The sequence below is a fragment of the Hippopotamus amphibius genome, chromosome 8 (assembly GCF_030028045.1).
Source record: "Hippopotamus amphibius kiboko isolate mHipAmp2 chromosome 8, mHipAmp2.hap2, whole genome shotgun sequence".
NCBI classification, from domain to species: Eukaryota; Metazoa; Chordata; class Mammalia; order Artiodactyla; family Hippopotamidae; genus Hippopotamus; species Hippopotamus amphibius.
Genome location: NC_080193.1, coordinates 140,982,150 through 141,009,476, shown reverse-complemented (window position 1 = coordinate 141,009,476; position 27,327 = coordinate 140,982,150). Strand labels below are relative to the sequence as shown.

Sequence of the window (27,327 nt, the reverse complement as noted above, 5' to 3'; positions counted from 1 at the left end):
CTTAGAAAAAAAGTTTATTGGTTATTATATAAAAAGATATTCATGTGGTTCTTAGAAGATTGTCTATTACTTTCTTTAACCAAAAATATATTGTCTTTTAATGTGGTTGCTTAATTGCCTTTCTTACATAAATAAGGAAGTGATCAAATAATGTAATGCTCTCTGACACAGCAGTATACAATAGGCATACGAAAGTCACCAATTTTATGGAGATCGGGGAAGCAAAGAATTACTTGTTCTCATAGTGCGGTGTCAGTACACACAGTACAATAAAATACCCTTCCTATCACTTCCATCTTTCCTTACTCTATCTGTTTAGCATTGAAACTCACTGTCTTTACTACAGAAGAAAGTTGTTTGGGGAGTATTAGTTTATTTGCGAGAATCCTTGTATTGAGGGTACTCTTGGAACAATGATAACTATCAAACAATGCCAACCTCGTGCTAGTACAAGTTGTTATCAAAAAGCATTGTTTTTATCCCATGACCATGTGGCCAGCAAGAACCAGTACTGACTTAAAGAATCTGGGGATGATCTTCAGAGAACGGAACATCTTGTCTTGCTTAGCAGAAACTACTGACCCTCCCTTCTCCAGTTTTCTGAATAAGAGAATTGTGGAGGGGTGAGGAAGGGATTTCACCACCTTCCACAAATTTGATTGATAGTATTGTGAGGGTATTAGACAACCCTGTTTCAATAACTGGAAAGAGGGCCTCAGCTCTTTATCTCTTCCCTCCGATCTTTAGATTTGACCCCAGGTTATTCATCAGCTTTTCTTCCATGCTCCAGTTTTTTCCAGAGAAAAAAAAGACAGTGCTAATTAAATACCAACTTTTAGAGTAAATCAAATCCCAAAAGTAATATAAATTTGTGTTCTTCTTGATGTCTGATTGATTCTTTTGAAAATGTGGTCTGTAAAGCATCATACAAATGTAATAAATGTTAGCACAGAGAAAACCAAATTAACTCTAAAAGCCTTTATTAGATGGGAAGACAAAAAATGTGCTCTTATACTTGCAGAGTTTCTTCGATGTAAGACTAGCTGGAGTCAACTAAGTTTTTTTTTAAATGCTTTGCAAATACTTGAGCCATTTTTTTAAAAAGGTAAAGTCTTCTCTAGTTCCATGCTAAAACCATTTCTCCTCAATGTAGCAGGCAGCAGCTGTAACTGCCTCAGAGCATTCCAGAGAACCTAGTGCAGCAGGCGGGCTCTCAGACAGTTCATCTGAAGCCTCCAAGTTGAGTTCCAAGAGTGCAAAGGAAAGAAGAAATAGGAGAAAGAAAAGAAAACAGAAAGAGCAGTCTGGTGGAGAAGAGAAAGATGATGATGAATTCCATAAATCCGAATCTGAAGACAGCATCAGGAGGAAAGGGTTTCGCTTCTCCATCGAAGGGAATCGGTTGACATATGAAAAGAGGTACTCCTCCCCACACCAGGTATGGCACTACTGAGCTAAATGATGCATGGGTGAAAATTAGAACACTGAAGAGAGGGGGAGAATCAAATACAACTTATGAATTTTTATCAACTGAATTGACTGCTAAATATAATAATATTTAAGTCTATCCTCTCTGTACAGTTATGAGAAAATTTTATTTTGCATATATGTAAATCTGCAGGTTGGTATAGTTGAGATAACACTGCATTGAAAGTCAGGAGACCTGGATTCTCACCTGAAACTGTCTGTGGGTACTTGTAACTGATGACATTTCATCTTTCTGGTCCGCAGCCTTTTTTACAAAAAAAAAAAAAAAAATGTGGATGAACTGATCAGTAATGCCTTTTTGGTTATTTTATGTTGTTTTTTACCCCTGACTTCTTTATAAACCATCGTGTTTGCTTCTGAAGATATTTGTCATGGTATACTTTATCAAAAAGTACATCACTCTGAATTTCAGAAGTCTTAACTTCATGTTCCAACAACACTGTGCCTTCTAGCTGCAACAGGAATAATAATTAAAGTGATTTTAGAAAGATAGAGTAAAATAATTTGTGAAAAGTGTTGGAATTTCTTGAACAGAAAAAGCAACGGAAACAAATGTGCCCTTGTTGAGGTCATGCTGCTGATGTTTCTTGCATGTTTAGGATGTCCATAGTAAGGTACTAAGGATGCTTGCTTTTGAACTTGAAAAACAGTGGTTCAGGGTTTCGTTTTTCAATATCTTTAAGTTGCAATCTCTCGCTCCAGTCATTAACCTCAAGGGCTAGAAACCTTCTCTTATAAAGCTAATTTAATTTAATCTGAATGCACATGAAACAAGAATGTTAATCAAAAGGAATGAGTCACATTCTGTTATACAAGTCCTCTCCAACTTAATCTTGCAAAATAAAAGCACATTCCAAATGGCCATATTAATATGATTTTATTTATTTATTTTTTTTTTGGTTTCAAACTTTTAGTCTTTGTTGAGCATCCGTGGCTCCTTATTTTCTCCAAGGCGAAATAGCAGAACAAGCCTTTTCAGCTTCAGAGGGCGGGCCAAGGATGTGGGATCAGAGAATGACTTTGCGGACGATGAGCACAGCACCTTCGAGGATAACGAGAGCCGGAGAGACTCCTTATTTGTGCCACGACGACACGGAGAGCGACGCAACAGTAACCTGAGTCAGACCAGTAGGTCATCCCGGATGCTGGCCGGGCTTCCAGCCAATGGGAAGATGCACAGCACTGTGGATTGCAATGGTGTGGTTTCCTTGGTTGGTGGACCTTCAGTTCCTACATCGCCTGTTGGACAGCTTCTGCCAGAGGTGATAATAGATAAGCCAGCTACTGATGACAATGTAAGGAAGTTTTAAATAGTTCAGGCATGGCTGGCCCGTTATTGCTGCACCAGCCAGTGTTTCTACAGAATGGAACCCCTTGAGAATGATTCCTGGTTGGTCAAGCTGTTAATGCACCTGCATCTTGTAATATCTTTGAGACTAACCAACTAAAACTTAAGGCCTCAACACTCTCTTGCATAACACCTGACTGCACTTACTTATTAAACATGCTAAGGATAAATTAGACACAATAGTAAATGACTGCCTCCAGTTGGAGGATTTGCTATATACCCATGTTGGACTAAAGCCCTGGTATAAGAGTAAATGAATGATTCCTATGTTTAAGTGTAAAGGGTATATAATAAATCTTTCCAACAGACTCTTCAGTATAGCTCTGCTTTAGTTTAGAAGATTTTCAAGAACACTGTGCCTTAATAGATAGCTTCATTATTACCTTAAAACTTCCAGTACTCATATTTGTCTTATTAAAAAAATGCTGATATAGGTCTTCTCAAAACTAATCTAAGAGACACAAAAAATTATTAATACAGACAGATAAAAGAATTGTCTGTGTGCAAAGGTATGTTATGTGTTTGTGAATGTATACCCAGATGAGGAATTTCTAAACACATGCTGCCTCTTATTAGGCTTGGAAATATATCAGCATGATGGGGCATGACTAAGTCAGAATTAGATGACTTATTGCTTTGGTACCCTGGATGAAACTGTGGTCCATGCAGCATGTATTGTTTTTTTTGTTTTTAACATTCAGTTTGTGTTGTCAATGACCATCTATGTCTTGTGTCCAGAAAATGAGATGGCAGCTACATGTGTTGTAATTATTTGTATTTCTTTAAAAATAAAGGGCTACCTTCTCAAAATAAAATGCCTTGAGCATTTAGGTGACTTTTTAAGTTATTACTTGTACTTTTTACTATTAGTTCAGAAATAAGGAAATTGTTAAATATGTCTCTCATGAGATTTATCAACTATATCAAAATTACATTATGTCTCATAAAATTATGAAATCAGAGGGTAAAGTAAACCCTCAGTGTTTGCTGTGTGATTAAATGGTGAACAGTTTGGACATTCCAGGTTAATGATACAATAAGTCAGCAATATCTGCCATCACCAGTTAAATATGAACGTGCATGATGCATGTTTTCTCATGAATTTCACTGTCGCGTTAGTTGTTTGCTTACCTATCGCTCAAGTGAATCATTTAATGCATTAGCATTTTCTTTACAGGGAACAACCACTGAAACTGAAATGAGAAAGAGAAGGTCAAGTTCTTTTCATGTTTCCATGGACTTTCTAGAAGATCCTTCTCAAAGGCAAAGAGCAATGAGCATAGCCAGCATTTTAACAAATACAGTAGAAGGTGTGTAACAAATTCCATTTCCGTTTCTGTTGTTTTCACTGAATTTATATTGCCTCATTGGAAACAAATGTCTCTGTGAGTTGGAAGCACTGTATTTATTCTAAAGAAAATATAACAGTTATTATTTGAGTTGTTTGTTATATTTACTGCTACATTCTAGAAGCTTTAAAAAAAGTTACTTAAACTACGTGCTATTGGAACTCTAAAGAATGTGTCCTGTGTGTGGCAGCTCCTTGAAAATGCAGAACAAAATATTTCTGTGACGGGTTTCTAATCCCATTAGTCATGGTGATCCTCTCCTCTGTTCCACTTAGTTTAGGACGTCTGATGTCATCCTAAATACTCTCAAGGCTGGAGGGGAGGAATGGGTCGTTCTCCAAAATAAAAACAAGATGATTCTTGGCTCTACCCTATCTCTACATCCTATCTTTTATAGCCTGAGGATGACAGCATAGCCAGACATTAACACAAGACTACACACAGTATCTTCATTACCCTAACCCATGTTCCTGTTGAGACTTCATTTAAAAGACCATTCATGTAACTTAAAGCCAAATATGGAATCACAGTAACAATGTATAAGAGAAGAAAACCTTTCTTTGATAGCCCTATTCTGTGTTTTCTATCTGAAGAAATATTTGGGGGAGTCTAAAGATTAAATCCTATAGTTTTCTTTTTTTTAATCAAATACAAAAGAGGTTGACTAGCAAATGAAAATGTGCTGGTTACTGAAAAGAAGTCTAGTCAATCAAAAAGGACTATGTGTGTGTAAAAATATCTTTTGGTGGTTGTTTTTATTTATTTCTTTTAATGTAGAACTTGAAGAATCCAGGCAGAAATGCCCACCCTGTTGGTATAAATTTTCCAACATATTTCTAATCTGGGACTGTTCGCCATATTGGTTAAAAGTGAAACATATCGTCAACCTGGTTGTGATGGACCCGTTTGTTGACCTGGCCATCACCATCTGCATTGTCTTAAATACTCTTTTCATGGCCATGGAGCACTACCCCATGACAGATCATTTCAATAATGTGCTTACAGTAGGAAATCTGGTAAGCATATTGGAAGGTAAATGTGTTCAGTCTTCAAATTTTCAGTTTGAGAAACTGTTTACATTTAATATCTTACAGCAGTCTTTCCACCACCCTTTCTACTTCCTGGCTCTCAAAAGATGGAAATTATGTCTAGCTGGCTACAGCCTACTTTTTGCCAGAAATAACAGCACTTAAGATCAAAGCAGAAACTGAGAAAGAGAACAATAGGCACAGGCGTACAGTACTAGTTGAAAAGTCAATATTGATATTTATAACTATTTCAAGGTACAGAAGCAGTTCATAGTTTAAGGACACAGTTTTTGAAATGAAGGCTAAAATGAAATTGCAGGTCTTTTTATCTTGCTTAGTCATCATCATTATAAGCAATAATTTAACAACTCAAAAATGTCTTCAGCTTTTCCACTTCCAGGATCTAGGTAGGGTATATATTGTTTAATCCATCTATTCTAGATCAAAACCATAAAATATTGAAAACGTCCAGTACATTTTGTGTATTATATGATTAGCAAAGCCATTTTTTTTAAGCTCTTTATTGGCATATAATTGCGTTACACTCTTGTACAAGCTTTTGAGGTACACCAAAGTGAATCAGCTGTATTTATACATATATCCCCATATCCCCTCTCTCCCGTGACTCCCTCCCACCTTCTCTGTCCTGGCCCTCTAAAGCATCATCCATCATCGAGTTGATCTCCCTTTGTTATACAGCAACTTCCCACTAGCTATCTATTTTACAGTTGGTAGTGTATATATGTCTACGCTACTCTCTCTCTTCATCCCAGCTTCCCCTTTGCCCCCTGCCCCCCCAACCCCGTGTCCTCCAGTCCATTCTCTGCATCTGCATCTTTATTCTTGCCCTGTCACTGGGTTCATCAGTACCTTTTTTTTTTTTAGATTCCATATATATGAGTTAGCATACAGTATTTGTTTTTCTCTTTCTGGCTTACTTCACTCTGTATGACAGTCTCTAGGTCTATCCACCTCATTACATATAGCTGCATTTCATTCCTTTTTATGGCTGAGTAATATTCCATTGTATATATGTGCCACATCTTCTTTATCCATTCATCTGGTGATGGGCATTTAGGTTGCTTCCATGTCCTGGCTATTGTAAATAGTGCTGCAATAAACATTATGGGACATGTTTCTTTTTGGATTATGGTTTTCTCTGGGTATATGTCCAGAAGTGGGATTACTGGATCATATGGTAGTTCTATTTTTAGTTTTTTAAGAAACCTCCATACTGTTTTCCATAGTGGCTGTACCAACTTGTATTCCCACTAACAGTGAAAGAGGGTTCCCTTTTCTTCACACCCTCTCCAACATTTATTGTTTCTAGGTTTTTGGATGATGGCCATTCCGACTGGTGTGAGGTGATACCTCATTGTGGCTTTGACTTGCATTTCTCTAATGATTAGTGATGTTGAGCATCTTTGCATATGTTTGTTAGCCACCTGTATGTCTTCTTTGGAGAAATGTCTATTTAGGTTTTCCGCCCATTTGTGGATTGGGTTATTTGCTTCTTTGGTATTAAGCTGAATGAGCTGCTTGTATATTTTGGAGATTAATCCTTTGTCTGTTGCTTCATTGGCAAGTATTTTCTCCCATTCTGAGGGTTGTATTCTTGTCTTGTTTATGGTTTCTTTTGCTGTGCAAAAGCTTTTCAGTTTCATGAGGTCCCATTTTTTTATTCTTGATTTTATTTCCATGATTCTAGGAGGTGGGTCAAAAAGGATCTTGCTTTGATGTACGTCATAGAGTGTTCTGCCTATGTTTTCCTCTAGGAGTTTTATAGTATTTGGCCTTACATTTAGGTCTTTAATCCATTTTGGGTTTATGTTTGTGTATGGTGTTAGGAAGTATTCTAATTTCATTCTTTTATATGTAGCTGTCCAATTTTCCAGGCACCACTTATTGAAGAGGCTTTTTACCATCGTATATTCTTGCCTCCTTTGTCAAAGATAAGGTGCCTATATGTGCTTGGGTTTACCTCTGGGTTCTCTATTCTGTTCCATTGATCTTCCTTTCTTTTTTTGTGCCAATACCATACTGTCTTGATCACTGTGGCAGCAAGGCCATTTTTGGTGAAGGTCGCCACTTAATTCTTTCTCTTCTGTGCTTAAAAAACATAAATTATTAAAATGTTTGTTGACTCAACTTAGGAATATTAGCTTTTATTTGCTGAAAGAATGGTCTCTAACATAATGTATGCATTTTCCATAATATTTGTTTTGAGGTTTAAGGTTTTTGATGGTGGAAAGCAAAACATGTAAAGCATCCTAAATTATAGCATTCCTATTTCTAAAGGTGTAGTATTTATACTATGGAAGTAAAATTAATTTTTTCATGTGCATAACAAATCCTGTTAACAGTAATGCACATATGTAATATAGATACACATGTATAATGATAACTATCTGATTAGATGGAAATGGGAATTTTTAGCTTATAGGGAATTAAAACTGTTTATGAGCAAAATCTTGTCAGTACCTGTGCTATATGAAGGCTGGAGGAAAATGCAGTTTGATGTAATGGGAAGAACACTGATTAAAAATAGACTTGCTCTCAAATCCTAGTTTTGCCATTTTCTAGTTGATATTGGGCAAGTCATTTCACCCATCTGAAGACTTCTCTCCTCATCAGTAAAGTAATATAATACCTGCAGTATGTGTTTAAAAGCATTTCTGTTGAGGATAAAATGAAATAACATATATGAGAGCTTTTCATCAAGTGTAAATTACTATGCAAATGTAAGGTAGTCATAGAATTAATACTAGTGTACACATTTTGTTCTAAGAGGAAATATGTCATTCTACTTCATCACTATCTGATGAAATGAGAGTAACTTTGTTTTGATCTTAGGTCTTCACTGGGATCTTTACAGCAGAAATGTTTCTGAAAATCATTGCCATGGATCCTTACTATTATTTCCAAGAAGGCTGGAATATCTTTGATGGTTTTATTGTGACACTTAGCCTGGTAGAACTTGGCCTGGCCAACGTGGAAGGATTATCAGTTCTCCGTTCATTCCGATTGGTAAAAAAACAAAAAACAAAAAAACAACACAAAGACAAAAACCTTTCCAGCAATCAGGGTTCTTGCATTATAGGTTTTACCACACACCATTAACATTTTGAGTTTTTGTGTAACATTTGCATTGTCAAAAATAGTCCCTAAATGGAAAAAAATTATTCCCACTTATTTAGAAAAAACTTTATTGCAAAAATCATAGTCACATAAAGTATCACTCAGTTACCATTCTGATTAACTGTTTCTAGAGATGATGACAGTTAATATTTCTGGATCTAAGAAAATGTTTTAATGAAAATGTATTGCATTTTAATAGTACTTTGAAAATATAAACACCCTTTTGTAGTGGTGGCTGACAATCAGATACAAGACGTGCATGTAGAAACTCTTCCTAATTCTACCTCTGGAAAATATGCTTCCTCCCAAAATCAGAGGAGTGAAATCTGTAGGATTACTTACTGTGTCCACTGATTCACATATATGTCCTTGCAATCAGGGAAAGAATTATATAGTAATGGGAAGTATTCCAAGATTTTAAATGCAGGTGCATCTAGTTATGTCAGTTCTCCAAAGGAGCATTATGAATAATAAGCACTTTTCTCTACTTATAGGAGGGCTCAGTGTGTTGTTACTTTGCATGCTATTGACAAATGAGTATCTTTGGGCAGAGATCATTAAGATCAGATATTAATATTAGTGTCAAGCCTGGTATGCCTTAAAACCACCTTCACAAAACAAATTAAGGACAGTTGGTCCCCAAGTAATCACTAAAAATTCACTCTCAGGGAAAATGATCTACATGGTTAAAATGTGGAAGAATCAGATTCTTCCTAGGTGGGTCCAAAAATTAGCCATGAGCCTGAAAGTGATCAAGGATAAGGCAGATGTTTTTATTTTTTTAAGATATGAAGCTCCCTATGGGAAGACCTTTACTGCTTGTTGGTAAAGTGAAACATTTGCTCACAGCTCTCTGTCCCAGATAGATTAGGAAATGTGTCTTGGAGTAAAGCCAAGCATTGGCACAAAGACGTCCAGACAGCCTGCTTTCTACGCATTTTGCTTAGGAGAGTGGTGCTATGACAACGCAATGGCCCAAGTAATTTTTAACTGGTTAAAGTCCAGAGGTAGATGGATTTAAAAGTCTGGAAAGCAAAGTGTAAGAATGCAAGGTGGCTCTTGCATATTTCCCCAGTCAAGATTGGTAGATTGTAAGTTCTGCAATCAGTGGTCCAGGACATCCACTAGTTTTTTTTGTTTTTGTTTTTAATGTCTTTTGTTATATATATATCTTTCTTATTGAGGTATAATTGAAATAACATTAAATTAGTTTCATATAACATGATTCAATATTTGTATATATTGCACAGTGATCACTACAATAAATCCAGTTAACATCCATCACCATACTTAGTTTGATTTTAATTGTCATTCCTTGGTAAACCTCAATATGTGTAATGCTTTTTCAGACTGATCATAATAATATATATTATTTGTTTTATTTTCCAGCTCCGAGTTTTCAAGTTGGCAAAATCCTGGCCCACCCTGAACATGCTGATCAAGATCATTGGCAATTCGGTGGGGGCTCTGGGGAACCTCACCTTGGTGTTGGCCATCATCGTCTTCATTTTTGCCGTGGTCGGCATGCAGCTCTTTGGTAAGAGCTACAAAGATTGTGTCTGCAAGATCAACAGTGAGTGTGAGCTCCCGCGCTGGCACATGCATGACTTCTTCCACTCCTTCCTGATTGTGTTCCGGGTGCTGTGTGGAGAGTGGATAGAGACCATGTGGGACTGCATGGAGGTCGCCGGCCAAGCTATGTGCCTTACTGTCTTCATGATGGTCATGGTCATTGGAAACCTAGTGGTATGTACCCATTTAAGATTTGTGTTACAGAAACAGATTAAGAGCATAATGAAATGATGACCATTTTGTCCAGAACAGAAACTATGATTATTAATTTTAAAAGTCTCTTACCTTGGGTACACTTATAGTCTCACTTTGACAACCCAACCATATAGCAGTGACCCTGCAGTGTTTATACTCAGCTTCATTTTGTCAGTCACTTCATCACATTTATTATGTGAATTCCTGTAGAGTATCATATTGAAGACAGGTCTACAAGGATATGTTGGGAACATCTTACAAATTCAGATCCAGGGAAGGGAGAAATCTGAAAAAATAAATTGAGAGTAAACCCTACCTTACTTGCCAGAATAGGACTAAAAAGCAGTACTTTTAAATGTTCCTATTGCCCATTCATGGTAGACAGCATTCAGTCACTCTGTATCATGTGGCAGGTGCATGAACCAACCTGGGTTACTCAATCCTTTAGTGGCTCTATGTCAAAACAGACGTTGGCTACTGTTGCCTGAGGTTACCCAAATGGAGTAACTGACCAATCTTCTCTCTTAAGTTTGGGATATTACTGTTATAGTATAGAAATGTGTAATATACTCCAAAGGATATGTACACTAATATGCCAGTCTCATGGAAATATTAGTGATTGTTTATAAAAGTTGTCCTAATTAGTCAGCGGAGGAATATGAGAAATACAATAGGTCAAGAACACATGCGTTGATGCCTATGTTAAGCCCAGAATAATTCTCATTCTGGGTCATAATGGTTATTTTTCAATTAATATCCAATTTAATATCTCTCTTCATCAAAAAAGAAACTGTAAAATGCATTTAAATGCATAATTTTAAACACTAATGAATTTTAAGTTTAGAACTCATATATAGAACATGTATAAATCTTGTTTCTTTTAATCATACAATTTTAAATTTTGTGACCCCTGAGGTCAGCTCATTCAACATCTTCGTTTTGTAAGTAGGGGAACTTGAGACCAACAGATATCATGTCTTTCCCCACAGATGAATCGTGACGTAGCTGTCAAGCCAGATCACAAATTCAGATCACCCCGCTTCTGATCTCTGTGCTGTGATGTTTCTTTCTCGTCTGGTTGTTAGAACTTATAGTTTCCTCCTCAGTTCAAGGAATAAGTGATCCTAATCTGCTCTTCTTCACATCGGGATGAAATTATAATCGTGTTTGTATTCTTTTTAAGGTCCTGAACCTCTTTTTGGCCTTGCTCCTGAGTTCATTTAGTGCAGACAACCTTGCAGCCACTGATGATGATAATGAAATGAACAATCTCCAAATTGCTGTGGATAGGATGCACAAGGGAATAGCTTTTGTGAAGAGAAAAATCTATGAATTTATTCAACAATCCTTTGTGAGAAAACAAAAGATTTTAGATGAAATTAAACCACTTGATGATCTAAACAACAAGAGAGACAATTGTATGTCCAATCATACAGCAGAAATTGGGAAAGATCTTGACTATCTTAAAGATGTAAATGGAACCACAAGTGGAATAGGAACCGGCAGCAGTGTTGAAAAATACATTATCGATGAAAGTGATTACATGTCGTTCATAAACAACCCCAGCCTCACTGTGACTGTACCAATTGCTGTCGGAGAGTCTGACTTTGAAAATTTAAACACAGAGGACTTCAGTAGTGAATCGGATCTGGAAGAAAGCAAAGAGGTAAGATTTTACAGATGTGGGTGGGTATAAATGTATATGTATGTACATGTATTATATTGCCTGAATTTATGATTATATATTCTCCATGTAGAATATTTTTGCCATAATATAAAATATTATTACATCGAAGAACCAAAGACTTAAGCTCAGTGAAGTGATTAATAAATTTAAGAATAATATAGTGTATGTGTAAGTTTTCTCATCCTACGTAGTGGATATTTGTTAGATGATGAATGAAGGATCCAAGAAGTGAACAAGAATCATCAGATTTAATCCTTATAATAAACTCAAAGAATGTGTTATTATTCTAACTTTTCAGATAAGAAACTAGCTTAGAAAGTTTAAGGCCATATAGCTAATGAGGGGGTATAGCTGAGAATTGAATTTATAATCTTTGTTTATGAGTTCTGTATATCTTACACTGCATCTCACTAGCTCACTGCATGGAGGAGAACATAGCAAGAAATAGTCTATGTCATTCCTCTGATTAAAATTACATTGATCAGCATATTAATTTTCCAGGCTGCCATAACAGTGTACCTCACACTGGATGGCTGAAACAATCAAACTGTATTTTCTCACATTTCTGGAGACTGGAAAGTCCAATGTCAAGGTGTTCGGAGGGTCAGTGTCTGGGGAGAGCTCTCTTCTTGGGGTGCAGAGAGCTGCCTTCTGTGTCCTCATGTGACCTTTCCTCAACGCGTGGGTGTGGAGAAATAGCTCTGGTCTCTCTTCTTCTTATAAGAGCACCAGCCCTGTTAGATTAAGATTTCTCCTTTATGAACTTACTTAAGCTTTGTCACTACTAGACAGGACTTATCTCCAAATAGAGTCACCTTGGGAGTTAGGCCTTCAAAATATTAATTTTGAGGGAATACAACTCAGTCCATAGCAACCGACTTAGAAATATTAAGCTAAAACTCTAACGGATATTAAAAATAATTCCAAAGAAGTCTAGAACAAAACACTTTCACTTCCTACTTATTGTGTGGAAGTCTCAAAAATGGTAAGGTACTTTAGATTACGTAGTCCAAATTTTAAAAAATATATTTAAAGACTTTATTTCTTAGAACAGTTTTAGATTCACAGAAAATTGAGAGGAAGGCAGAAGAATTTCCACACACTCCCTGGCCCCACGCATATATAATCTCCCACATCATCACCATCCCCTACCCGAGAGGTATAGCCGTTACAGTTGCTGAATCTACATTGATGTGTCATTGTCACCCAGAGTCCATAGTTTACATTTGGATTCATTCTTGGGATTGTCCATTTTGTGAGTTTGGGCAAATGTGTAAAGATGTTTATCCACCATTATGGTATCACGCAGAGCAGTTTCATGGGTCTAAAATCCTCTGTGCTCTGCCTATTCATCCTTCCCTCTATACTAACCCCTGGCAACCACTGATCTGTAACTGTTTTTGCCTTTTCCAGAATGTCATATAGTTGGAGTCATACAGAATGTAGCCTTTTCAGACTGACTTCCTTTACTAAGTAATATGCATTTAAGTTTCTTCCATGTCTACTTGTGGCTTGATTTTGTTCATTTCTTTTAGTGCTAAGTACTGTCTTATTGTCTGAATGTTTATTTATCCATTCACCTACTGAAAAACATCTTGGTTGCTTCCAAGTTTGGCCAATTGTGGATAAAGCTGCTATAAACATCCATGTGCAGATTTCTGTGTGTATATAAGTATTTAACTCATTTGGTTAAATGCCAAGGATGGCAATTGCTGGATGGTATGCTAAGTAGAAGTTTTATTTTGTAAGAAATATTTTGTCAGACTGTCTTCCAAAGTGGCTGTACAGTTGTGCACTCTCACTAGCAATGAATGAGAGCTCTTGTTGCCCCACAGTATTTGGTGTTGTCAGTGTTCTGGATTTTGGCTATTCTAATAGGTGTGTAGTAGTACCACATTTTTTTTATTTTTTATTTTTCTAAATTTATTTATTTATTAGCTGTGTTGGGTGTTCTTTGCTACATGCAGGCTTTCTTTAGTTGCGGAGAGCTACTTTTCATTGCAGTGGACGGGCTTCTCAGTGAGGTGGCTTCTCTTGCTGTAGAGCACGGGTTCTAGGCACGTGGGCTCAGTAGTTGTGGTTCGTGGGCTCTAGGGTGCAGGCTCAGTAGTTGTGGCACACGGGCTTAGCTGCTCCACAGCATGTGGGATCTTCCCGGACCAGGGCTTGAACCTGTGTCCCCAGCATTGGCAGGCAAATTCTTAACCACTGAGCCACCAGGGAAGTCCCATTTTTTTTTTAATTTACATTTTCTGATGCCATATGATGTGAAGCATCTTTTTATATGCTTCTTTGTCATCTGTATGTCTTCTTTGATGAGATATCTGTTAAGAGCTTTGACCTATTTTTTGAGCAAGTTGTTTGTTTTCTTATTGTTGAGTTTTGAGAATTCTTTGTATATTTTGAATAGCAGCCCTTTATTAGCTTTGTTTTTGCAAATATTTTCTCCTAACATGGCTTGTCTTCTTACTCTCTTTACAATGTCTTTCACAGAGCGGATATTTTTACTTTTAATGAAGTCTAGTTTACCATTTCTCTCTGTGTATTATGCTTTTGCTATTGTATCTAAAAAGTCATCACCTTGTCCAAGATCATCTATATTTTCTCCTATGTTATCTTCTAGGAGGTTTATAGCTTTGCATGTTTACATTTAGGTCTGTGATCCATTTTGAGTTAATTTTTGTGAAGAGTATAAGGTCTGTATCCAATATTTCTAGCACCATTTGTTGGAAAAGACTGTCTTTGCTCCATAATATTGCCTTTGCTCCTTTATCAAAGATCAGTTGATCATATTCATGTGGGTCTATTTCTGGGCTTTCTTTTCTATTCTGTTGATCTGTTTGTCTGTTCTTTCACGCATACCACACTGTCTTGATTACTATAGCTTTATAGTAAATCTTGAAGTAGGTAGTGGCAATCCTGACTTTGTACTTTTCCTTCGCTATTGTGTTAGCTATTCTAGGCCTTTTGCCTCTTCGTATACACTTTAGAATCAGTTTGTAAATATTGACAAAATAACTTGCCAGGAGTTTGATTGAGATTGCATTGATCAATAGATCAATATAGATCAAGTTGGGAAAAACTGACATCTTGAGAATATTGAGTCTTCCTATTCATGAACATAGAATATTTCCCAGTTTATTTAGTTCTTTGTTTCTTTCATTAGAGTTTTAGAGTTTTCCTCATATAGATCTTGTACATATTAGATTTGTATCTAAGTATTTTATTTATGGGGTGCTAATGTAAATGGTATTTTTCAATTTCAAACTCCACTTGTTAAATGTTAGTCCATAGGAAAGTGATGAACTTTTGTATATTAACTTTGTATTCTGCAACCTTGTTATAATCACTTATTAGTTCCAAGAGGTTTTTGGGGGTTTTTTGTTGTTGTTGTTTTGTTTGGTTTGGTATGTTTTGTAGATTCTTTGGATTTTCTATATAAAAAATCATGTCATCTGCCAACAAAGTTTTACTTCTTGCTTCCTAATCAGTATACTTTTGTTTCCTTTTCTTGTCTTATTGCACTAGTTATGACTTCCAGTAAAGTGTTGAAAAGGAGTAGTGAGGAGGGATATGCTTGTCTTGTTCCTGATCTTAGGAAAGCTTTTAGTTTCTCATTATTAAGTATAATGTTAGCTGAAGGTTTTTTGCAGATGGTCTTTATCAAATTGAGGAAGTTTCTCTCTATTCCTAGTTAACTGATAGATTTTATCATGTATGGGTACTGTTTGTTGTCAAATGTTTCCTCTGCATCCACTGATATCATCATGTGATGTTTCTTCTTTAGACTCTTGATGTGATGGATTATATTAATTCATATGGTCTAAATATTTTAAAATACTTTAAATACTAAATATTTAAATATTCAGAGGATCAAAGACTATCAAAGATATGTCATTAGGGATACAGTTCTACTAGAATATTGCCAGGTCCAAGGTAATGCATTTTGACAGTTGTTCAAATAAGATATCATAAGCATGTGACATTCTTTTGAATTATTGCTTATGTCCCTTTAAAGATGTTTCAAGCTTTTATATTAAGTCTCTGAATAGGGTAGGTCATCAACTACTCTTCAGAGTGGGGCTAATTATAGAGCTAGAAGCTGCTGCCTTGACCCCAGCCTGTGGTCTTCGTAGGTAAATCAGATTTGTGTAATAATATGGGGAGAGAAAGCATGTAGAGATGTAATTGTGGGTACATCCTCATTACATTTCACATGTCTATGGAAATGAATTTAGGAGAAAAAAATTACAGATCATTTCTGCAAAGCATCATGGAATTTTTTCAGCATTTTTAATTTGAATATTTTCTCAGTTCAAAGTTTGTTCATTAAAAGCTTGAGTTTTGCTAAAGAATCTAGGAGGCTGGAGATGTTTTTAATTGTTATATTTATAAAATTTGTCCTAAGGTTCTGTTAAAATAAATTTGGCAGTATTCTTCCTGGTCTGATTTTCTTTTTCTTGAATCTTCAGACCTTTATTTAATATTTGATAAAGACTAATAACTACTACATACTATCTGTTGCATTAAAATATTTTTACTTTTCTATTGAAGTATAATTGATGTACAATATTATATGTTACAGGTGTACAATGTAATAGTGATTCACAATTCTTAAAGGTTATACTCGATTAATAGTTATTGTAAAATATTGGCTATATTTCCTGTGTTTTACAATATATCCTTGTAGCTTATTTTCTGCCTAATAGCTTATACCTCTTACTCCTCTACCCCTATATTGCCCCTCCCTCTTCCCTCTGCCCACTGGTAACCACTAGTTCTCTATATCTGTGAACTTTTTTGTTATATTCACTAGTTTTTTCGGCATTTTTTAGATACCACATATAAGTGATATCATACAGTATTTATCTTTCTCTGACTAATTTCACTTAGCATAATGCTCTCTGAGTCCAACCATGTTGCTGCAAATGGCAAAATTTCATTCTTTTTTATGACTGAGTAGTACTCCATTACATGTATGTACCACATCTTCTTTATCTATTCATCTGTTGATGAACACTTAGGTTGCTTCCATATCTTGGGAATTGTAAATAATGCTGCATTGGAGTACATGTATCTTTTAAAATTAGGTTTTTTTTGTTGGTTTTTTTCACATATATTCCTGGGAATGGAACTGCTGCACTATATGGTAGTTCTAATTTTAGTTTTCTGAGAAACCTCCTTACTGTTTTCCACATGGCTGCACCAATTTACATGCCCACCAACAGTGAACAGGGTTCCCTTTTCTCCACATCCTCACCAACATTTGTTATGTGTATTCTTTTTGATGATAGCCATTCTAACAGGTGTGAGGTGATATCTCATTGTGGTTTCATTTTGCATTTCCCTGATGAGTTAGTGGTGTTGAGCATTTTTTCATGTGCCTATTGGCCATCTGCATTTCCTCATCAGAAAAATGTCTATTCAGCTCTTCTGTCCATTTTTTAATGTGGCTAGTTTTTTGTTTTTGTATTTTTTGATGTTGAGTTGCATGAGCTGTTTATATATGTTAGATAGTAACCCCTTATATCATCTGCAAATATTTTCTCCTATTCAGTAGGTTGTCATTTCATTTAGTCAATGGTTTCCTTTGCTGTGCAAAAGATTTTGAGTATAATTAGGTCCCATTTGTTCATTTTTGCTTTCATTTCCTTTGCTTTAGGAGACAGATCCAAAGAAATATTGTTACAATTTGTGTCAAAGAGTATTCTGCCTATGTTTTCCTCTAGGAGTTTTATAGTTTCAAGTCTTACATTTAGCTCTTTAATCCATTTTGAGTTTATTTTTGTATATGGTATTAGAGAATCTTCTAATTTCATTCTTTACATGTAGCTGTCTTGTTTTCCCAGCATCACTTATTGAAGAGACTGTCTTTTCTCCATTGTATATTCTTGCCTGCTATGTCATAGATTAACTGACCATAAGTGTGTGGGCTTATTTCTGGGCTCTCTATCCATTGATCTATGTGTCTGCTTTTGTGCCAGTACCATACTTTTTGAAGACTGTAGCCTTGTAGTATAGTCTAAAGTCAGGAAGCATGATTCCTCAAGCTCTGTTTTTCTTTCTCAAGATTGTTTTGTCTATTTGGGATCTTTTGGGTTTCCATACAAATTTTAAAACTATTTGTTCTAGTTTTGTGAAGAACGCCATTGGTATTTTGATAGGGATTGCATTGAATCTGTAGGTTGCTTTGTGTAAGATGATCATTTTAACAATATCATTTCTTCCAATCCAAGAACATGGTATATATTTACATCTGTTTGTGTTATCTTCAGTTTCTTTTGCCAAGTACAGGTCTTTTGCCTCCTTAGGTAGGTTTATTCCTAAGTATTTTATTCTCTTTGATGCAATAGTAAATGGGATTGTTTCCTTAATTTCTCTTCCTGATAGTTTGTTGTTATTGGATAAGAATATGACAGATTTCTGTATATTAATTTTCTATCCTGCAACTGTACCAAATTCATTGATGAGCTCTTGTAGTTTTCTGCTGGTGTCTTTAGGATTTTCTGTGTATAGCATCATGTCATCTGCAAACAGTGACAGTTTTACTTCTTTCCAATTTGGACTCCTTTTGTTTCTTTTTCTTCTCTGATTGCTGTGGTTAGGACTTCCAAAACAGTGTTAAATAAGAGTGGCAAGAGTGGACATCCTTATCTTGTTCCTGATCTTAGAGGAAATGCTTTCAGCTTTTCACCATTGAGTATGATGTTAGCTGTGGGTTTGTCATATATGGCCTTTATTATGTTGAAATGTGTTAACTCTCCACAAAGTGGGTATAGAGGGTTTATCATAAATGGATGTTGAATTTTACCAAAAGCTTTTTCTGCATCTATTGAGATGATCATATAGTTTTTACTTTTCAGTCTGTTAGTGTGGTGTATCACATTGATTGATTGCAGATATTGAAAAATCCTTGCATCCCTGGGATAAATCCCAATTGATCATAGTGTATGATCCTTTTACTGTATAGTTAGATTTGGTTCGCTAGTATTTTGTTGAGGATTTTTGCATCTATGTTCATCAGTGATATCTGTGTCTGGTTTTAGTATCAGGGTGATGCTGGCTTCATAGAATGAGTTTGGAAGTGTTCCTTCCTCTGTAGTATCTTGGAATACTTTGAGAAGGATACATTGTAAATTCTCCTCTAAATGTTTGGTAGAAATCATATGTGAAGTCATCTGGTCGTGGACTTTTGTTTGTTGTGAGATTTTAATTACACAAAACTGTTTTAGTATAAAAATCATCCATAACAAATACTATTCTGCAAAAACTTGACATGATTTATATTCATACATTTTTGTTTGTATTGATCAGGGCTAGCAGAAACACTAATCTCTTTATTAAGTGACCATCCACTGAACCACTGGAGGAAGTTCTGTTTCTTAATACTCTGTCATTTTATATCTTCAAACACTGCATTAATTGATAATTTAAATGTTGTTAGTAGAAACTTTAGAGATAATTTAATGCACTATTTCTCAAATTATGAGTCATAACCCAGTAGGAGTTGATAAACTAATTTATCATACCAGTAATTTAAAAATAATTTAATTAAATGAAATAATGATATCAGAGAACATTGCACATTTAGGAAGAACTAGTGACTAAATCTTTTGCTGCCTGTGCTGAACTATAATGCATTGCTTTTCTAATTAGAGTACAACCACTAGGTCCATTGGTGAAGGGCCTGAATTTAAGAGTTCTTTAAGTGTGAGTAACACTGTTTCAGTTCCTTAAAGGTAGTGATCATGGAGACTTCCTGACCATAGGCAGAATGTATGGCTTCTTTTTTGGTTCCCAGAGACACAAAGCACAAAGTATGGGTAATAAACAACTCATGCTCTAGGCTCATGCATCTTACAAAATATCACAGTATTATAACCACTGATATGCATGCATGTCTCTCCTTTTATGTTGTGATATATGTACTTATACATTTTTGGTAGAGAGTAGGCACTCAAATCAAACTTTTGCAGCTCGTTTAACTCTTTTTAATAGAAGCAGTTTGAAGGTATTCATCACAGTTACTCTGATGATAGCATTCTTGAAAATATAGTTTTATTTCCCATGATTCAGACTCCATTTTTTTCTTGATTCAATCTAACATTGAATTTTGCTGTTTTTATCTTTGTTAAACATTTCATCTTGTCAATTTATATTGAGCTTCTAGGAAAATAATAATCCTTGTCTTTTTCCCATGAATTGCTGTTGAAATACAGTTGTTTCTCATCCCACTGATATTTTTATATTAAATACTGAACCTTCTATTCATCCCCATAACATTTCAATTTCTTCCATTCATTTTTGAATCTGGCTTTTTATAAATATTCTTTTATAGATTACCATATTTTCCCAAATTTCCTGGCACTTTTCTTTACCATGTCTTCCTTCTTGGTTAGAAATAAACCCATACAAAATTATTTCTCTTCATTGCTTCCCTAGTCTTATATTGTACTCACTTCATCAAAGCAAGGCACAAATCATGAGATGCTCTGCTTTTAGTGGGATTAAATTGAAAATAGATACCCCAAAAGATGAAGATTCTTTATTCTACATTAGGAATGCAGGCTATAATATGTTAAAGTAACTTTGCCATTTTGATTTTTCTGTTTTGGCCTTTATTCTTTTGCCTACCGTCATTTATTCAGCAGTAACCATGTGTTAAGGAATGTATTATATAATGAAGGATACAAATGAGCCATGATTCTGCCTATATATGTACATATATGCATTTAGAAAGATGACTCTCTTCATAAATGTATATGTATACAAATACACATATACATGTATATACATGCATACATACATTTGCATTTTACAAAGATAACTTTTGACCTTTAAATATGAATTTCCATACTGGGACATACTTTATTGACTCAAAATATTACCTGTCGTGACCTCTTTTAGACATATTCCACTTTAATATATTAACATTTCCATTCCTAAATTTCAATAATGAGTCTTATCTACAATGGACATTATTGAAATTACATTAGTGCCTTGGGTTAAAATAACTGGTCCTCATAGTTTATTATCCATTTTTTTTAAGAATGTTTATTGAAATACAGTTAACATGCAGTAAACTGCAGATTTTTAGAGTGTGCAATTTGGTATTTTTTTTCTTATTAGTAATGTATATATGGCAATCCCAATCTCCCAATTCATTCCCCCCCAGCCCTCCCTGCTTTCCCCACTTGGTGTCCATACGTTTGTTCCCTACATCTGTGCCTCTACTTCTGCCTTACAAACCAGTTGATTTGTACCATTTTTCCATAGTCCACATATATGTGTTAATATACGATATTTGTTTTTCTCTTTCTGACTCACTTCACTCTGTATGACAGTCTCTAGGTCCATCCATGTCTCTACAAATGTCCCAGTTTCATTCCTTTTTGCAGCTGAGTAATATTCCATTGTATATAAGTACCACATCTTCTTTAACCATTCATCTGTTGATGGACATTTAGGTTGCTTCCACGTCCTGGCTATTGTAAATAGTGCTGCAATGAACATTGGAGTGCACGTGTCTTTTTGAATTATGGTGTCCTCTGGGTATATGCCCAGGAGTGGGATTGCTGGGTCATATGGTAATTCTATTTTTAGTTTTGCAAGCAACCTCCATACTGTTCTCCACAGTGGCTGTATCAATTTACATTCCCACCAACAGTGCAAGAGCATTCCCTTTTCTCCACACCCTCCAGCATTTACTGTTTGTAGATTTTCTGATGATGCCCATTCTAAATGGTGTGAGGTGATACCTCATTGTAGTTTTGATTTGCATTTCTCTAATAATTGGTGATGCTGAGCAACTTTTCACATGCCTCTTGGCCATCTGGATGTCTTCTTTGGAGAAATGCCTATTTAGGTCTTCTGCCCATTTTTTGATTGGGTTGTTTGTTTGTTTTTTTGATATTGAGCTGGATGAACTGTTTATATATTTTGGAGATTAATCTTTTGTCTGTTGATTCGTTTGCAAATGTTTTCTCCCATTCTGAGGGTTGTCTTTTTGACTTGCTTATCATTTCCTTTGCTGTGCAGAAGCTTTGAAGTTTCATTAAGTCCCATTTATTTATTTTGTTTCTATTTCCATTACTCTAGGGGGTGGATCAAAAGAGATCTTACTGTTATTTATGTCAAAGAGTGTTCTTCCTATGTTCTCCTCTAGGAGTTTTATAGTGTGTGGCCTTACATTTAGGTCTTTAATCCATTCTGAGTTTATTTTTGTGTATGGTGTTAGGGAGTGTTCTAATTTCATTCTTTTCCATGTAGCTGTCCAGTTTTCCCAGTACCACTTATTGAAGAGGCTGCCTTTGCTCCATTGTATTTCCTTGCCTCCTTTGTCATTAGATTAGTTGACCATAGTTTATCTCTGGGCTTTCTATCCTGTTCCATTGATCTGTATTTCTGTTTTTGTGCCAGTACCATACCGTCTTGATTACTGTAGCTTTGTAGTATGGTCTGAAGTAAGGGAGCTTGAGTCCTCCAGCTCCATTTTTCTTTCTCAAGATTGTTTTGGGTATTTGGGGTCTTTACCAGTACTCATAGTTTATTATCCATTTTTGAAGCATTTTTTTAGACATATGAGGCCATAATTATAAAGTTGTTAGTAGTGGAGTATTCTCTGAAGCCAAATACTGGGTTATATAATTCTATTTTAGCCACATACTGTGTGGCCTTACTTGACTATCCAATCTTCAATTTCTTCATCTCAAAAATGGGATAAAAATCACCTACTTCATACTTTCGGGGGAATGTTATTAAATGAGATAGTGAATGTAAAGGACTTAGCACAGTGTCTGGCAAATTGTAAGTATTCAATAAGCTGTTGTTGTTATTATTATTATCATTACTAATAGCATTCCCAACACTGTTCCTGGTAAGTTTTCTATTAAGAATTACTAGTAACATATTCTACTATTTGTTCTTATTTTTTGTTTGCCTTCTGCCCTCTGTCATAAACTGTTTTACATGTTTATCTGGAGAGAGTGATAAATTTAGTATTTTCTGTCTAATTTTAAAATTGTATTTGTTAAATTCTTGATAATGGTTAACTCATTTAAAATATTAAGAAAACTCTTTTTCTGAAGGGCATTCCAGTAAGGAAGAATAAATGAGTAACAACCTAGAGCTATGGATAATAGGGTGTGTTTAGAAATAATTAGCAGTTTGGTGTTGCTGGGACGTAAAATCCAGATGAAAGCAGAGGTGTCTGCTTTCAAGGAACAGATAGTGTTTCCAGGAAACTGAGAGTAGACTGACATGAAGAAACACTGGAAAATGGAGGCTGGTACTTGTTTTACCTCGTCCATAAGGTATATACTCATGCATCACTGTACCCTATTCCAGGACAAATTTGGGGGCTATCTTTTCTATACTCTCCTCCTTGGGTCCCCCAAAGCAGAAAAGGCATAGCATAGGTCACATTTCATCACCTTTTTAAGTCCCAATGGACCCCAACCTTCAAAGAACATTCAAATAACCTAAAGTACTGTTTTTAAAACCTCAGAAAGTTTTCTTGACTCATGGAAATAAATAGCTAGAAATATGGATTTCCACTGAAAGTTAATAGTAAAGAATGGAGACTTGGACAGATTTTGAAGAGCTTTGAAAGCTGGGCAAAATTGCGGAGACTATGCAAAGACAAATAAAATCGTATCTTCCCAATTAGAAAGTAAGTTGTTTTGGCAATGAATTGTGTTTTATGTAATTTTAAAATTCTGAAGCACCTACTGTAATGTTGGGTACATAATAAAGGCTCAATATCTTCTTGAGTTTGGGCTGATTTGTATGAATACTAGACTAAGAGTCTGGTGGCCTTAGCTTTATTATGGGCAATCACTAACTGTATATTATCCCGTTTCCTGATTTATAATAGGAGTACATCCATCCTGTGGTGCTTATAGGAATGTTATGAGGATCTAAAAGCTGTTTGGAAGTTAAAAGGACTCAAAAATATACAGTAGTGATAGTGAAATTACTACTCTAATCTGTTTCAATAAATATTTTTAAAATGAATTATTAAACTTAGCCCTCTTTGGAATAAAAACAACATATTATTAAAGTAGTTAGGAAAAAGTACCCTTGTTTTTGCAATGAGTGAGCTCCAGAGTGAGCAAAAATGTCACCTGAGTCTTTGTAGTATAGTTCATGTTAATAACAGATATCATTTGTTGGATGTTCACCATGGACAAAGCACTATTTATAGGCCTTCACATGTCGTGTTATGTCATTCAATCTTCACACCATGAAACAGATACTATTATTCCAAACTTACAGATGTAAGGAAATTGAATGCAAAGAGTTTAAGTAGCTTTCCAAAGTCACACAAATAGTAAGGATTGATCCTGGCCTAGAATCCAGGCAGTCAGTTACAGTTTATGTTCTGAAACATTACATTAAATTTCTTTAGCAATGTCTGAAAAGGTACTATCTCTGACCTCTCTTTGAAATGAGTGATACTGTTTCTTGAAGAACTAAGAATAGGTGTCCACTGTAGAGTTGGTGTTGACTACCAAGCCCTCGTCACTGGGCACAGGTTAATGGTACAGCCAGCAGAATTTCAGTCTCCCTCAGTCCTCGATTGTCCCTTCAGCCCTTGTCTATTTCCTTGTCTTGAGCTATATAGTTCCTCAGGCCCGTGATCCCTATGAGATGGCAACTACTATCCATGAAGAGTACTACCATCTAGCAATGGATACCCAACCTCCCTCTCCCTTATTACACCTAATTGATCACCAGGTACCACCGACTCTACCTGTCATTGTCTACGCTGCATCCCCACCACTTCCACCCAATGTCATACCTCCATCATCTCTCAGTTTTACTGCTACAGTCTCCAAAAGGGGCTCCCATATTCATATTCTCCTCACTAGTCCACTACCCACATAATGATAAGTGATCTTTCTAAGAGGTAAATCTGGCCACAGCTCTCTTGGCTTTCTAACTTTCAGGAGCTGCCCATTGCTCCCAGTCTATACTTCTTAACATGGCCTACAAGTGCCTGCAAAAGTGACCATTACTGACCTTTCCAGCCTCATGTGATAGTACTTCCCACCCCTCCCCAGACAACTGCACTGATATTTTGTTTCCTGAAAATCCCCATGCTTTATCAAGTTCTGAACTTCATCCCTGTTCTCTCAATCTGGGATATTCTCTTATCCCATATTGCTTCACCTGACTTACTCCCACCCCAACTCATCCTTCTGGCCCCAAATGTCACTTTTTCCTACACTGTTCTTCTTAGACTGAGTTAGGTGGTGCTCTCAAAATACCCTATACTGACCCTATCATAGTGTGTGGCAATTGTTTCTTGTCTAATCTTATTTTGAACCCATTAGGTACTGGGTCTATTGTATTCACTATTTTATTTTTTCAGGTCCTAATTTTGGTGTTTAGCGTATGCTAATATTTTTTAGTTGAACAGATCAAATATTAGCAATTACACATATTACAAACTATAACTGTTATGAAAATTGTTACCATGTGTCCAGTAAGCAAATGACATATTCCATGTGTTGTCTTGTTCAATCCTTATATCCACCATGTGAAGTAGGGATCATGTTACACATTAGAAACTAGAGCTTACGGAGGTCAAGAAAATTGCCTAAAGTCCATAAAACCAGTAACTGTGATTTAAACCTAAGCTTGTCTGACTCAAAAGAGAACTCTTCACCTTTTTACTGTAGTTATACAGTTCCCTTAGCCAGTAGACACTTTAAAAATATTTGTTAAATATGTTATCATTTAACATTAAAAATTAATGTCAAAAGAATATTAGGGACTGTGCTCATTCAGCAAAATAAATTTAACAATGGAAAATATTTATTTGGTTTATAATTTTCGTTTCTAGCTTGGGAATTATAAATGCAATTTTGCAATTTTTTGCTTCTAACTCATTTGCAATCACAATAATTTTCTCTTGGCCCAATATGTGATGAGAGGTTATGTCTCCTTTGTTCCCTTATAGCTAGTCATCTATATAAAAACTTATGCTTGACATACTTTAAAGCAGAATTCAGAGTATATTAGACCGGTGTTTCTTCACCTTCATCCCTACCTTAGGCAAGTGTTTGACTAACAGTAGATTTCACAATTAATAAGAAAATTTTATACTTATTAAATATGAATAATCCACTGAAGGTTGTCCTTCCAACATAAAGCTTGATGAAGAAGTCATCTGAGTTTTAGGGATTATATGGGAATTAATGAGTTAATATTTGACTTTTCTAGCTGCTTTGTGGAAATGATAAATCTCAGTAGAGTCTGTTCCTTTGATATTATATTGTTGCTTTGCTGAGAGTTTTTAATAGAGGTCATTTTAATTTTTAATATGCTTAGTGTACACTAGAAATATTTACTAATGTGCAATGTACACAATGAAATATTAATACTAATATTTTTGAGGTTGTTGAGCATCTCAACTATGTATGATTTAAGATATATATCTTAAATAAATATGTATGTTAGTATATATATATATACACATGTAAAACGACAGTAAAATTCCACGTTTAAAATAGTATATGCCTAGCTTTTAAAATATGTAATTTTTCAAAAATGAAACATATATATGTGTATACACATATATATATATACACACATGTTCTGTATACTTTTGACCCTTAAATTGCAGATTTATTTTTAATATATTTTTATCACATTATATGTCTAGTAGACCCTATAAATAAGCTCCCTGTAACAAACCAAGTCTAAAATAAAAGCATAAACATCCGAAGATCAAGTCAGAGAACAACAACAACAAAAACCCATTTAATCACTTACTCAAAGAAATATTGTAGAGTGTACTATTTGCTTTGCTTTTGTTTTGCTTCACCCTCAAGGTCAAAATCATTTGCTATAGTAGAGAACATTTTTAAAAAGCAAGAAATGTTGCATAAATCCATTGAGGAGGAAAAATGCTTTTCCCATCAGGGTTGTAGTTATTAAGTGGTTATTGAATGCCCTGGTGTACAAGGCAAAGTGGATGCTTCAGACACAATACGGTTCCTGCATTCTCTCTGCTCTCTTATTGTCAGCCTGCCAAAAAAACGTGGACAATATAAGTCCTTATAGACTTGAGCTATTGAGAGTTACATGTGAAAATATACATATTTTTAAATGGAATAGGGACTTCCCTGGTGGTGCAGTGGTTAAGAATCTCCCCGCCAATGCAAGGGACTCAGATTTGATCCCTGGGCCGGGAAGATTCCACAGGCCACAGAGCAACAAAGTTCGTGTGCCACAACTACTGAGCCTGTGCTCCAGAGCCCGTGAGCCACAACTGTTGAGCCCACGTACCACAACTACTGAAGCCCATGTGCCTAGAGCCCAAGCTCCGCAACAAGAGAAGCCACTGCACTGAGAAGCCCACACACCGCAATGAAGAGTAGCCCCACTCTCTGCAACTAGAGAAAGCCTGCGCACAGCAATGAAGACCCAACACAGCCAATAAAAATATAAAATAAACAGACTTAAAAAAAAAGAAACAATTCATTAAAAAAAATAAATAAATGAAATAGCCCA

General features: G+C 35.6%; 1 protein-coding gene across 6 annotated transcripts in view; it reads left to right on the top strand.

The window, feature by feature from the left end:
• Positions 1-27,327, top strand: part of LOC130858752 (sodium channel protein type 1 subunit alpha) — an 83,708-nt gene that overhangs the window by 24,846 nt on the left and 31,535 nt on the right. The window contains exons 10-16 of one of the 6 annotated variants that reach the window (XM_057745718.1): positions 1,157-1,438; positions 2,403-2,607; positions 4,000-4,146; positions 4,963-5,201; positions 8,067-8,240; positions 9,741-10,097; positions 11,302-11,784. In XM_057745718.1, coding sequence (XP_057601701.1) covers positions 1,157-1,438; positions 2,403-2,607; positions 4,000-4,146; positions 4,963-5,201; positions 8,067-8,240; positions 9,741-10,097; positions 11,302-11,784 — 1,887 coding nt within the window. Of the gene's footprint in view, positions 1-1,153; positions 1,439-2,402; positions 2,784-3,999; positions 4,147-4,962; positions 5,202-8,066; positions 8,241-9,740; positions 10,098-11,301; positions 11,785-27,327 lie in introns of all 6 variants that reach the window. The other 5 variants (XM_057745717.1, XM_057745715.1, XM_057745716.1 and 2 more) reach the window with 5 other exon arrangements.